This window comes from Trichoplusia ni, chromosome 19 (assembly GCF_003590095.1).
Source record: "Trichoplusia ni isolate ovarian cell line Hi5 chromosome 19, tn1, whole genome shotgun sequence".
NCBI classification, from domain to species: Eukaryota; Metazoa; Arthropoda; class Insecta; order Lepidoptera; family Noctuidae; genus Trichoplusia; species Trichoplusia ni.
Window position 1 is genome coordinate 3,872,661 of NC_039496.1, and position 15,035 is coordinate 3,887,695.

At 35.7% G+C, this 15,035-nt stretch overlaps 1 protein-coding gene across 15 annotated transcripts in view; it reads right to left on the minus strand.

Moving 5' to 3' along the window:
* Window positions 1-15,035, minus strand: part of LOC113503417 (casein kinase I) — a 32,392-nt gene that overhangs the window by 13,066 nt on the left and 4,291 nt on the right. For 14 of the 15 annotated variants that reach the window (XM_026885367.1, XM_026885368.1, XM_026885369.1 and 11 more), the window contains 7 exons: window positions 11,367-11,524; window positions 7,138-7,248; window positions 5,770-5,933; window positions 4,516-4,630; window positions 2,189-2,308; window positions 1,847-1,995; window positions 307-477 (listed from right to left, as the gene is read on the minus strand). In XM_026885367.1, the coding sequence (XP_026741168.1) occupies window positions 307-477; window positions 1,847-1,995; window positions 2,189-2,308; window positions 4,516-4,630; window positions 5,770-5,933; window positions 7,138-7,248; window positions 11,367-11,524 (988 nt within the window). Of the gene's footprint in view, window positions 1-306; window positions 478-1,846; window positions 1,996-2,188; window positions 2,309-4,515; window positions 4,631-5,769; window positions 5,934-6,287; window positions 6,440-7,137; window positions 7,249-11,366; window positions 11,525-15,035 lie in introns of all 15 variants that reach the window. The other variant, XM_026885381.1, reaches the window with a different exon arrangement.

Below are 15,035 nucleotides of genomic sequence, written 5' to 3' on the forward strand. Positions count from 1 at the left end.
CATGGCGGCGGTATTGAGGACATATAACATGTAACTTTAAAGAGCAATTCACTACCGGGCCCACAGGCGTAGCCCGATATTGCGATATAACCTAGTAATAGCAATGCAGACTAGATTTTTTTCTTCCTAGCAGCTCTAGACGCTTCGGATTGCAAACTCGTACAAAAAATGGATTTTCGTAAAAATGATTGAGTATGACAACATTTTCGTGCGTGTTGGCAACCCCGAGCGTACTGGGCACGAGTCCCGACTACGCCCTCGGTCAGACATAACAAGCAGCGGTGATCATGCTACAGAGCTGTTTACCATGGTCTTGCCAGTCCAGTCGAACTCGCCGTCGTCGACGTATCCGCGGCGCTCGAACAGGTCGCGGAACATCCGCCGCAGCTGGTCGTAGTCGGGCGTCTCGAAGAAGTCCAGCCGCCGCACGTAGCGCAGGTACGTCGCCAGCTCCTCGGGGTGCCCTTCGCACAGCACCTGGACACAAACAACATTCAATTACACACTTATAATGATATGTATAATTTTTTTACAGGTAAAGATTTTTCGTGCTAATTTATGGCAAAATCCCTATCTTTACTATCTGCACTACTAAATTCCAACTGGTGGTAGGTCTCTACCAGGAGTGATATAATCTTGTTTTAAAACTTGGTAAATTGTAATGGAAACTCAAGACTAACTGCTTAACGCAATGTAAAGCTTAATAATCGTAAGCGTAAATGTAAGACAGCGCACTACATGGCGTATAGTAGCATCTCTTTTTCACAACTGCAATAAAGTAGACTTTTAGTAGTTTTGTCGGTCATTTTATTCTTGTCGTGGTCTCGAACTTAATCGCGATTCTTCTGTAGTGTGATTAACACATACAGTTTAAAACAAATATCTATAGGTGTAATACCAGTTAGGGCATTTTCTTTTCTAAAAAGCTTTAACTGGTTGCAATAAAGTCAGAAATCCTATTTCAACCAAATAAGCACCTGTCAAATTGTAGGAATAAAACAGGTGTCCTTCCAAGGTCGTACTTTTATAACAGCACAAAGTATTTCGATGTCTACCGATAACATTGATTACGCCAAACAATACTTACTCATCACTGGCGATAACTCATGCTTAAAGCCCATAGCGTTTAGTTATTACCGATTTTATATTACAATGAATTTACTTTAATCTCTGATAGTCATTGCTTTGTTTCGAGTTTTTAATGAACTTAGCAATGACCATGATTTTCTCATTGCAGCTAAAGAGAGTAATTCAATAACAACAACAATTTATCGAGGATGTGTGAGTAAAGGAAGTTTATAACTTCAAAACATACTTAAGCGCCTTAATTTGAAGTAAATAATGAAAATAGACCTGCAATATGCGGTCAACTACAATTAGGTAAGGATAAATCCATGTTTCCTCATTATATTAAGGAAACAATAAATGAATAATTAAGTCTTAACATTTTCTTGAACGCGAACAGCGCGAGGACGTATCGCCCTAAAAACCTAGTCTTGACCTCAATGCAACACAATGTTAATAAATTAATGCGAATCAATAGTTCGATTGTAGGCGCCATTTAAGAAAAGCGTTGCTGTCTTTGATTTTTGATGCGGGCGATTTGATATGGAAATAATTACTTAGTAAAAAACAATTTTTAATTCTTGCTGCAATGTCTTTTTGTACGTCGTTGGAAATGTTTTAATGAATGTTTTAAACATTGGTGTGATAAATATAAGTGGCCTAAAAAGGGTGGAATCTAAGAATAGGATAACGTGAACTTTGTTGGAAAGTAGAGTGTAAAGAAAAAAGTTTAAAATAAATTTTAGTTTTCGCACAAAATGTGGAATATCACCATACATACCTCAATAGGCGTCGCTCGCTTGGTGTCACCAATTTTTTGGTATCGCTCTTTAAGTGTATCAGCTTTTAAACCCTGCCAGGGTAAGGAACCACGTAAAAAATACATAAACATATGCCCAAGAGCCTCTAGGTCATCGCGTCTAGATTGTTCTGAAAATATAAAGAAATACACGTCAGGTTATGACTGGTAGCGTATTCTAAGTATGAATTGGTCATGTTGCATGCTGAATACAAATTAGAACGTACTCTAAAAGTAATTTTAAAGTATTTACTGCTTTATGAATGTCATTCAACTTTAGGAGGTTGGAAGGTCATTAGACAAAGTAAGTAGTTCAAACATTACCTTTTCCTAAATGTGTGTTTATTGACATGTATCTTGCAGTCCCGGTAAGTGACTTGTGTTCCCGATATGGAATATGTTTGTTTGTCTCTAAGTCTATATATTCTTTGGCCAAACCAAAATCTGAAATACAATAGATAAAGAAATTAGTTTACATACATAATTTAAGCATAATAGAGTAATTAAAGTAATAAATATTTGAATTTGCGCATTTCTACGTCTAAATACATTGACCTCGTCTTGACATTCAATTCGATCAGTTGAAGAATATATATTCAATACAACGGCGGTTATAACGATGACTGCACACGGCAAGATTTGTAATCAAATCACACCATTCAATGGTGCTACAAAGTTCCCGTAGCTCATACATTACCATAAATATTTAAAACCTGCCAGTAGCCGGCATATAGAAAAAAACTACAACATTCAAAGAAGTCGGGTTGTAAACCACAGACCTCATTCGAAGATTGTATTACTCTACTATTGTTATATCTCGTTACCTAATCGGCGTGACGTTAATGTACATGAATGAGACTTTATCACTTAGCGAAACGAGCTGATGTCCAGCGTAATGCTTCATTACACAAATGACTCGTTGACACTGCCCATTATAATTGCCATGACTTCTGCATTAGCACACCGAACGTGAGTTTTACCGCCACCGATAATTACATAGATGTGTAATAAAAATTCGCTTCTAAACTAGAAACGAAAACAAATGTGAAGCTTCAAGTTTGACCGACATCTGCAATCTAGCTGTTTTTAAAGTTATCTCCTTGAAAATTCCAGTCGGTTTCCTTTAGAGCTTGCCAAGTTTCATTTTGTCGGGAACTCTAAACAATTCTATTATACAAATTTAAAATTAATTGGCAGATTTGCAGACAATAGTCTAGTCCTAGAACAGTAATACCGTAGCAAGGTTAAATAAAATAAGACGTGTATATTTTGTGATGTTGAGCTTGTGACGTTCGATTCGTTGCGGCATTTAACCGTAGGTAGCATGAGATATATAATATGTACCATGGCGACGCAACGCTACGACATTCAGTAATAATTTAGTACGTAACACCACGCGGTGATGTCGCGCCGTCGCCTGACATCAGTACTACGGCCACCGAGTTCCAGTGTTCAAAACTCCACGCTCGTTTACCCCGCAGTGGGTCGAACGAGTCCGATGTCAACACAAAGTACGCAAGTCCATGCACAGCACGTGCTTTAATAACGTGTTGACTTTAGAGATCACATTATTGCATAAATAGTTAACCATTGAGATGGCCAGTATCATGCTATCTAGTTTCATTATCACGTCATGAACAACTAACAACTAATAGAGTAATAACGGACTAGGTTAATTATTGTTCAAGAATTCCTTTACGACTATTGTGAATTTAAATTGTTTTTAAAATGTCAATGGGCATAATTGAAGTTTCAAGGCGAGAATTTATTATATTTCAGTGGATATGTAATAAAAGATAGAAGTGGCGAGCTTGAGATAGCAAAGATATGAACATCGAGAATTTATGACGATATTAGGCGAACGGAAATATTGTAATAAAAGTATTTAAGAATTGATTTACAGATTTGCGTAAAGCGGCTCGCTTCGATAATTTCTTCCATATCTCGATTAAAATTAACTCGCCTACAAGGAAGGAGGTAATTAAACGGACCAATTCACAATCGGCCGCTCAACGACTTTCATTTTTAAACTTATGACTCAATCGAATTATAATGACAGCGTAATTTGAATAAACAATTAAGCGTATAATTACTCGAAACAGAGTTATGACAAACATGGAAACGGTTGCGAACGTTTCAAGATACACCTAGCACGTACTAAATACAGAACATATGATAGCAATAAAAGAATCAAGACTAAACAAGTTGGTCTAGAATATATGAACCTTGAATAAGGATATAGATAATTCGAAGTTCTCTGACCGACTGTTGTAGGAATTCGCCAATTAATCAAAGCTAATGGTAATACATACAGCTGCGTCAATAACGGTTTTTATTTATTAGGTTCAGGTTGTTGACCTCTTTATAACTTCAATGACGTCACTATCCTATTTATCCTATAACTGATAAGTATGTTCTATACCTGTACATTTGTAGTGTGTTTGTTGACTCACTATATGGGAAAGGCCTTTCTCATAAAAAGATGTCTTAGAGGATTATATCAAGCTTATAACTCTACCTTCATGGTCCACTGGATAAAGATTACAAAAATATGTTTCCCAGAATAGTCGTTTGGTAAACATATTGTATGTATTTCGGTACACAATACAATATCGTCGCTTACTCGCTAATAAGAGAAAAACGTGACTCACCAATGATGTGAATGATTTTTTCCCTTTTTGTTGCAGTTCTACCTATTAAAAAATTTTCCGGTTTTACATCACGGTATATTAGATGTCTCGTGTGGACATACTCGATACGATGTAACTGAAATACAGATGGTTCTTTGATTAGTGACATGTCAATAACAATTGTGGTAGGATGGTTTGAATTGAAGGGCCAAAGGCTATGGTGTTATACGATTGTTTAGATACATCGAATTATAGGCAATAAGGGTCAATGGTAATGTTTAAGCGATTGTTTATTTGTGATCAAGAAGTTATGGAATGAAGAAGGACAGAATAAAGAGATACTCAGTTAGAAAAAACTGAGTCAGTTCTAGTTATAGAGCATTTAAAAGCGCACTCTATTAATTATAATAAAACTTGTTATTGGTGATGAGTGCTGGTTCAGGTGAAAACCTGAGTCATTTATCAAGAATAACATTTTCATAACTCCTTTTTTAACTAAGCGGTGAGATCACTTGATATGTTTTCAATAAAAAAGCCTGTATTAAAAAATACTTTCTTATTATAGTTCCTGGATAATAAGGAAAATATTTCCGAGTAGGGGAAATAGAGAACATGTCTTAAGCTTAGTATAGGACAATGACATAAAATTAATATTAATAAGCAACTATTTATATTGATAGCTGAGTTATTGTTGTAAACATAGTGAATAGGTAAAGAATGTATTGGTATGGTGTTTACTAATTGAATTGTTAAAATACCTACTGTTGTTTCATAATAACAATTCAAATATTTCGTTCAAACAACAGTAGGTAATTTCTTTGTAAAACATGTTATCAAAAATATTAAAAACAATACACAGGACTAAAGAATTTACCCAAAACAGTTTACTCGAAGGATTCGTATAAAAATAGAAACTCTTTCTTTTGCTTGGTCGACTTTTAAAATATCTTCTTAACCGAGAGATCAAGCGAACAAACAACATCTTTCATAAGTACTTATTTATAAAACGCCCGATTCAATTCAAATCCTGAGACTTTAATTTATAACTTACTGATTTGTTTATAAATGCAAGCGTTTGTTCGTCGCATTGCATCAGTTACGTCACAATAGTCTGGCAGTTAAACCGTTCTACAATCATATTTCTTTGACGTATTTCCAAGTCAATACAGTTATTTAGGTTCAATGACTTGGACAAATTGATTAAAAAAGCATTTCAGATTATAAAAATAATGGGTTATTTTGAGTATAAAAAACGCGTGCACTCGTTTTACTTACCAACTGCATAGCGATCATTAACACAGTCTTTAGAGAGAATCGACGGCCGCACAGATCGAAGAGATCTTCCAACGAAGGCCCCAGTAGCTCCATCACCAGTGCGTTGTATTTACCGCAAGGACCGAAGTAATACACCTCCGGTATGCCCTCCGCTGTCGACGGCGCTACAGGAGCCATGGGAATTAGGGGTAGGAAGGGGGAGACAGACCGAACACAATTTAGTACTCACATTTCAACACACGAGCATTGCTCTCGCACGCACCTGTACGACACAACACTGTAGCCGATATTTAATATAAGTCAATACGACAGGATACGCGAGAGCATTGCTGGGTGTTCTGCCTAATATATTAAAACATAACGAAAACAAAAAGAAACAGACGGGCCTCAACAACGACCATGACCACGGCGTGCGAACCCTCGGATATTACGATAATTTATATATTTTCGATATCGGTTACGGTGTTGTGTCAAAAAGACATTCACCTATTCTACCGGAGAATTATTACGGCACTTACGAGCTGCATAGCAATCATAAGGACCGTCTTCAGTCGGAATCTCCTGCCGCAATGTACGAACAGGTCCTCGAGCGAGGGCCCTAACAACTCCATGACCATGGCGTTGTAGCGGCCGCCACAAGTTCCCAGGTAGTACACTTTTGGTATGCCCTCTGAGCAAATTGTATTGTCATTATCTGGATTATCATCTAACTACGTCAATAATCCTCATAAAAAAATAAAATATAAGGTGTTATTGAGTTTGTAGCGCGAATGACGTTTGTGCTGAACAGCCTAGCGACCTACATACAAACACGTATAATCGCCAATGAAACAAGAACCAAAACGTCAGCGGCTGAACTATTTGTGATAATACCACGACTAATGCGCCCGTATCAGATTGAGATAAAATGTAAATTTATCAATGAATGTATTTTGAACCGGAAAGTTTTCAACTTGAAGGCTTTATTTATTTTAGCGCTACAAAACGGTGCTTACATTACCCGTAACATTACCTCGATCCGAAGATCATGATTCGCAGTTTAAACTGTTGTAGACCGATATTAAGAGCAAAACGTTATCGTATCTTTGATCAACAGGTCTTTGTGACCGCGTTTCGAATTTGGTGACTAATTTAGTATTAAAAGAAAACTTATTCGACAGTACCTAGGAGAATCAACTTTCAGAATCACTTCATTCAATAAGAATTAAAAGAAATCCTTATTACTTCTAATAGTAATAGGCAATCTCGCTGTATCCTATATCCAAGAAAACGTAATGGAACCGTGGCAAACTAATTTACTTATAGGACAAAATTGTACATGTTGTATGTCAATGTTAATTATTATTTGATGAAATCATCTCAACTTACCGTGCGTGCCTAATAACTTGTAAAATCGGTATTCTAGATGCAATTGTGGAGCCTTTGACTTCATAGGCTCCATTTTAATCGCTACATGTTCATTGTTGTAGAGATTTTTTCCTGAAAAAGAAAATTTTAATTATAAAAATGTACTAAATATAAAAACAAACAATACGAACTTCGGTCATATTTATATAGATATACGATTTGACACAATTCTGGTCGAACGGATCGCTGTAAACATTTTAAAAATAAAATATGTTTTTATCCCATACGGTCTGCTCTGGATACTCAAGATTATTCCAATTTGATTGTCAACGTCACTGACAGCGTGTTGCCTTATCAATCGTTATCACTGATCATAAAGATCGTCATACCTCCGTATCAACATAGAATTAGATCTCAATAATCAATATCTTATCAGGGCGGACAAATTAAATGGAGGAATAATGTTCGCTGTTGATATAAAGCTTAAGTGTGGCGGTGACACAGAAATTAAATTAGGTAACACAAATGACGCTACCTCGCGTCAACCGTACGGTAACGTCGCCCGGGACAAATCATATTGTGTACCTGACAACCAGATTTCATTTGTGTATTATTTGTGATTCAGCTTTTGTTTCATTTATTGTAACATCTTTATAACACACGAACAAGTAAAACGGCGATTTAAGTCACAATACAAAAATAGTCGAAAATAAACATGGTATAGATTATTTCGAGTATTGTAAACACGACACAAGATAACGTGTATATTTAAGCTTTACGTTTGTTTCATTGAAAGAATTATAGTCAATAACATTCGAAGAAATCTTCTGCGGAAAACAAGTAGAACAATCGATTCTATGAGTACGTATGCGATATAAGCACTAATGGCCTAACAAGATGCTATTAATTCTAATTGCTCTTTAGATTACAATCGTTACGGTAAAATGTTAAATGGAGGAAACAATTTAAAAACCCACACAGGAAACTAAGCAGGAGTTACACGGTACTTTTTATTTGTGGGACCTTTTAACTTGATTAACAACCGAGTACCAAGAAAGCACATTTTTAAATATGAGGCTCGGTAAGTAAATAATGTATGTATCGGCTTAATCACCTCACGCACGTGTCCGCAATAATGTTATTTTCAGTGACGCGAGGTTGAATCCAATTCTCATCCGCACGCAGCCATATAATCACCCAGACAGTACATCCATATGAAACCTTACTGCCAAGGGAATAAGGGTCACGTGTTGAGCCTATGATCTGACCTTTCAAAAAAATCGCAAGTATCCTACTTAACTACTTTGGTTTGAAGATGGCGTGATAGTTGTAAAACATATTGTTGGGCACGTGTGAACGCCGGGCAAGGCTCATTTGAAAGAGCATTTCCGAATACTGACAGCGAAAGAATGAGTCATAAGTCTTCCATTATACAAGGGTCCTTTGTTACATCGTTCCGTTTCTACCTGCTGCATGCATATTTAAATGTATTAGTTTTGAGAAATATTCGTGCTAAGAGTCTTAGATAAGACACATGGACCAACAGATTTACGGAATAATTTAAACAAGTATCTACATGCAATTTAGCAAAACGTCGAGTGGTAATTAGACATTGAGCTTGAATGGCCTCGGACGCATGTAAAACTGGGTTTCGAGGTCCGAACGGATGTTTTTTTGTCCTTTGATCAAGACCATGACTGCTTTAATCGGAATTGGGATTTAGAATACATCAAAAGTCACTAGCCGGTTAGCACATGAATATTACAACCAGTAAATCTTTCCCTAATGAATGTTTGAGGTCCGTCAGAATGGAATAAATGAAAAAAAGTAATATTAGATATAGACAGTCAGTTAAATGAAGACAACCATTTCGTAATTTTTCCAAGGCACTTCTGTTAAACATACTTTCAGACAAGTAAATATAAAATTTTACTATTGTAAGTGTGAATCGAAATGAGAAATTATTTCAGGGCTATGATTAACATAAAACCTCCTTATTTCATACTCTTATTTTAAAAGTGTGAATATAATTACATACTAGGTCCACACCACAAGGACACCTTTTAAATCAAACCTTTTTGACACCAGATCAACAGACCTTACAGTCTTAAGGTGTTAATTATTGTATCACAACATATGTGAAATAGCTCGAATCGATTGAATACCTTAGTGTGGGAGTCGTTTCTTCTTAAGGAAAAGAATATACTCGTAGTATTAATAAAATAAACTAGGTTAAAAAAGTAAAAACATAATTGTATTGTTAACATCGAGGTTAATTAATCATAGTTGTAAAACAAGGTTCTAAAGGTATGTTCGTGTAGTTAGATTAAACAGTTTTTCTTAGATCTAGATTGAAGTAATTTGTATAACAAATAAGCTGAGTAACAACTTTATTAAACCTTATGAATGAGCTTAGAATTTAATTTTGCAGCGACTGAATGAAATCCTTCCCTAAACCACGATGCAAGATTCATTCCTAAAAACACAGATTTTCAGACCTCTTATCGTGAGAATAGATTGAAAAGACTTGTATGTAACTATAGCATTCGCGAATTCTTTAATAGTATAACACATTTGTGATACATATTGTAAACATTAGTTTCGCTTTCTCCTCCTGTGAGCCAGACGCCATAAACAAAATGTTTGTATCTATGGCGCGGTAAGTTTATATGTAGCAGGTATTGTGATGGAAAGCTTGCCTTTCGCTAACAGACAACATAGTGACCTATTTCCCTTCAGTAACAACAATGGGAACATTTACATTCGATTCACTCTATTTCTATCACTTCAGCATCTTACGACAATCATGAGTTGACCTTACTATGTAAGGATCGTTGGATGTCACGACGATTTGTTGACATTATCAACGAGATTCGTCATCATAACATTAGGTATATAATTATCTATGAAGCTAATGGTCAGTGTGAATACTGTTAGGTACTATGTAGGTACTTCATTCATAATATATGTTTCACATCGTTTTGAGAACCGATTTGAATACATGACTGTTCATTTTAGCGTATGACGAAATGATAAAATCTGTAACACAAAATGTGCCGATAGTAAAACCCAGATGTTTAATTTCCACATAAATCACCGCGTTTTCGGAAGAGACTGTTACGTATTGCTGAAAATGACCGCACCGACTTTGAAGGAATATTGTTTGTTGTGCTTGTTGGAATTCATAAGACTGTCAGGGAAACCAGTGCTTATTATCTTAGTTGAACATTGGGTGCGCCTAAATGAGTAATATTAATAGCTTTGCATATTTCAGTAAGCGCGCAAGGTCGGCAAGAAGCGTTGTAACGGCCATGTCATTGAATGAGTTAAGTACATTAGCTATGTAGGCAACTAATGTTTTGAATTAACGGCAAACAACACTGTTCCTTGGAGGTTCAACATGAATAGCAAAACCAATTGCATTGAATTTTTGTGGTCGCAACTCTCACATTAGTCAACACTAAAGCGGACCATCGAAAGAGGAGAAAACCAATCACTTCTGACTCATCAAATCAAAGTTCAAAATAATTGAGTTTGAAAATAGATTGCATTCTAGAACTAGTGATAGACACGTGCCAATTTAATCGGAAACCTTCAGATATAGCTCTACCTGAAGGGTTATTCGCGATGGCCGACTAACACGAAAACCCTTCTCGGTTCGAGAGACAATGTCCGAATAAATATAACAATTACAAGATATCTATTCCACCCACTCGAAATATTCACACAGATCTTGATAGGAAATAACCAGAAACACCTTTATTCGTTTACTTGGAAATACTTCAGAAATAGAGCTGTTAGATACGGATGTCGTTATGTTGCCTGTTCCTTTACTTATTATAGAGGTAGGTATACTTAAATCCGTTTTGAATTCAAGTGCATGGTTATCAGCATACCCTATCTGTTTTACAATCAATTGTGATAATCTGTCTGCGAAGCATGATGATATGAGATGTAAAATTCCGATGTCTAGTTGTAAACCACTTATTGGTTGTGCTAATTCAGCTGTCGATTAAACTTTGAAGGTTTATTTGCTGGAGTCAACATTCAGTCTTCTTTCCTTTGAAAAAGTATGGACGTAATCCGACGGGAATCTGGGAAATCGTCCATAAAACGGAGGAAGTCGATAAGGCATTCCAGTTATGTTACCAAAAGCATTTAGTCTCTCTCAGTTACCCTGGCATGTGTAATTATGATGCTGGACGCGGCATAATTATGTAGTATGATGAAAAAGAGTTTAGTTGACTTACCGAGCCTGAGTTCCCCGAAGTTTCCGCAGCCGATCTTTTTGCCGACGCGGAAATTGGGCCCCACCATAAGGACGCCCGAAGACGAGGTGACGGAATGCCTCGACGTATGCATTGCGCTGCTGCCGCCCACACCACGCCCGCCCACCGCACCGGTTGCGCTGCAATCACGTAAAGACACTCTAACAACGGAAATAAGCAATACTTAATATCTAACACGCAACGGATATTTGACATCTATTTATTTAAACGGAGAAAATGAAAAAATGTGACTAATGGAAGCTGAAATTGACAAGTATTTAAGAATCTAAATATAAACATCTATTCATTTTATCTAAGGGGCATTTTCATTTTAATACTAGACAAGAATAAGAACTATGAGGTGTCATTTAGCCACAATTCAAGCAAGCATGGATTAAAAAGCGTGGTGATTAATGCTTTAATTGATTTTAAATTGATTTATCTACACTAAAACATGCTACCTATTCGTAGGATATGGAAGGATTCCTTTTAGATTGCCTATCAACTACGACTGATTAAATGTTATCTTAAAGAAATACTAATTTTAGGTTTAAATATTTGCTAATTGATTGTACATTTTTACCGTTAATTAAATTAAAGCTCTTAATAACCACAGTTGACGTTTAATCTACGATAAACCAAGTAAATACGTATATATTTTTTTCTATTGTTAGTGAAAACTATCAAATGTTTTTCCGGATACGGTATAATTCAACCTTTTTTAAAGATACTAACAGGACACGGAAAACATACATTTAATAAAGAAAACATACAACACAAGTACATAGAGACGAAAAAAACAAGATATATAAGAAAGAGGTTACAAGATACAGGTCAATATTTAATGAGTTAAATACGCCTGGATGGGCCAAAATCTCCGGTCACGGGGAAATTTACTAGTTTTCCGATTAGGTAAAATAATCCTGTCTTATACATAATACGGATAAGTTCTATAAGAAATTTCATTGAAAACGTATAACGTTAGGAAAAAAAGCACATAAATTATACATAATATTGTTCATCCTTCAAGTCTGTTTACAAGATGTTTTCAAATATTAGATCAAATGGCATCCAAAATCAGATTATGTGTTTGTCAAGCTAAAGTATTAGGGAGGTAACTTTATTTCGTCTCATTTCGGGAGAATTTGGGCGGTTTTATGTTTATACAGTTGTAGGTATATGAGTACCTGAGAAGTTGGCCGGTGACGGCAAAAATTAACAAAGACGTCCTGAATACCAACTTGTATGAAATTGAATTTGTTCTAAGACAGCTAGGAAACTAAAGACGGAAAACCAGTTTTAGGAGAATTTCTTGGTTTTGAGAAGTCAGTCAACCTAGATATATCATATGTAGCTTTTACAGGAGATATAATACGATTGAACTGTACCTTTACGTAAACCTGAAGAAAACCGTGTCGTAACTTTCAATTATACTATATTCCAATGAAAACACGCGTTGTTTTAAATATCATAGACCACAGCTTATGACAAGTAATAAAAAGGAATGATCCCTTTCAACGGAAATTACACGAGATCTGGGGTAGCGTAATGTTGACATATATTGGGAAGGAAACCTTTGGGCAAACAAGCTTTTTGTAGATACAAAGTAAAATTGCGAAAATGGTGCTACATAGATTAAAATCCATGGCGCTGGCAGAGATCGAGAGTACCGATATCTTGATAAAAAAAAAAGGTTTTTACCTACTTAACAGGGATGTTCGAAAATGTTGTTTTCTTCACAGAAACATTGCGTATTTCCTACAAGTTTATTCGGACAGATAATTCTGAACAATAGGTACAACACGAGACAGATATATAAAATTTCGCAAGCCTACAACAATGCAATAGGAAAATCTGATTTGCATTTGTGTTATGAAATATGTAATGACAAGATAAACATTGTCTTTTATTTGAAATACTGTTTATCGCCTAGAGTTGGTGTAACGATATTGTCATTGTGAATAGGTACTATTTAAAGGGAATTGGTCTGTGTGGTGTTAGAAGATAAAACGGTCATCAAACAAGATACTGTGTTACCTACCCACGCTGATCATTTACGGAAATAGTTTTAATCATTAAATAATCTTCTTACCCCTATTTTAAACCAACCCTTTATTTTTCCATTTTAAATATGGCCACAACCACTACTACACTACGGAATCATACCCTTCATAATGATGGTTTGTGGATTTCCATATTTCGAATATTAAAAGTGACTATCACATGGCTATGGTTACTTTATTAAAAGTACTAAGAAAACGTAAGATAATCTGCTGACGGCTGATACATTAGTAATAGTATCACATAATAAAGACAATCTCTATCACAAATGACTCATAAGGTTTAGGCGAGTAAGAAATGCCATAAAGAAGAAAAAAAACCCGTCGATCGTTCGTTAAGACAGGATTCTCAACAACGCAAGACACACCTGTATCGAACTCGTAATCGTGGTACAGTCAGCAACAGTTTCGATTTACTAAAAGCCACTATTTTTCAATGACATGTACGGATTGGTGTTTTAATATAATATTTTAACTAAACTAGATGTAACCTGTCTCGTTACCTAAGAGCACATAATTAACCAATAGAATGTGATTGTGTAGAGTCGTTTTAAAAATCGGTTTGCGTTAACCGACTTACGTCGCTGTCTGTACGAGCAAGCGTGCGAGCCGATGACGGATTACTCTGAGAAGGTTATAATGTCAATAGTAGTAAATTTAAATCTCTCTAGTGCCAAATGCATTTGTATCGACCGTGAAACGCGAACGGAACGTGTATGGCGCTTGTCTAAAGCCTACGATTTGTCTTGTTTAATGAATGGATCTTTGGGAAGTTATCAATTTGTATGTTTAAGTGGATATGGTATTATCCTTTAAAATGTTTCTATCATTTTATAGAGAGCGCTTAATTTCTATCGTATATTGTGGGTATGTTAAAGGTAGTCTATAAATCTAACAGAATAGTCTCAATGGAACAGAAGGCTTAACCTTAAGATAAATATCTGATTTACAGTTCCATTACAATATCGTAAGTCTCGACGGCTTCACACTATATTTAGGAAGACACGAAATATTTCTCGACATAATGAGTCCAAGATCACACAGCAATTCTGAATTACAATTAGACCATAATTCTATGAGAAAAGCTGCAACTAAACGAGCTTAAACAAAACTAGCGCGGCCTAAGGTCAAGGTAGGTCTTAATACAAACACATTTTATGCCTTATAAACCTTTTTTAAACACAATCAGAGGCTGGAAAAGAACAAATCCTTCTAAATAAATCTCAGCTAGCATTAGGTAAATGGGTTGTTGTGAAGCTCACCAATTCTTAAGCTGTATGTACTAGTATAACTAAATACTTAATCTGTTCAATAATCTTATTAGCGTGATATGTATAACACCCGTGTTTTAAGTAGTAAGAGTTAAACCCATTATCATAGAAGAAAATTAACTCTAATTCCTTCCTTTGTGATTTGTGCCTAATTTAATTAATGTGAACTTGTCATACGTAAATAGAGTGATTATTTATTAACTGCCTGTGTTTTCTGTTGGGTAGTTTTTTATTATTAATTTGTAGCCTATGAAACCTTAACACCACACACCTGTCATTTGGAGAAGAATTTTTAAAATCAGTTTCGTAGTTCTTGAGAT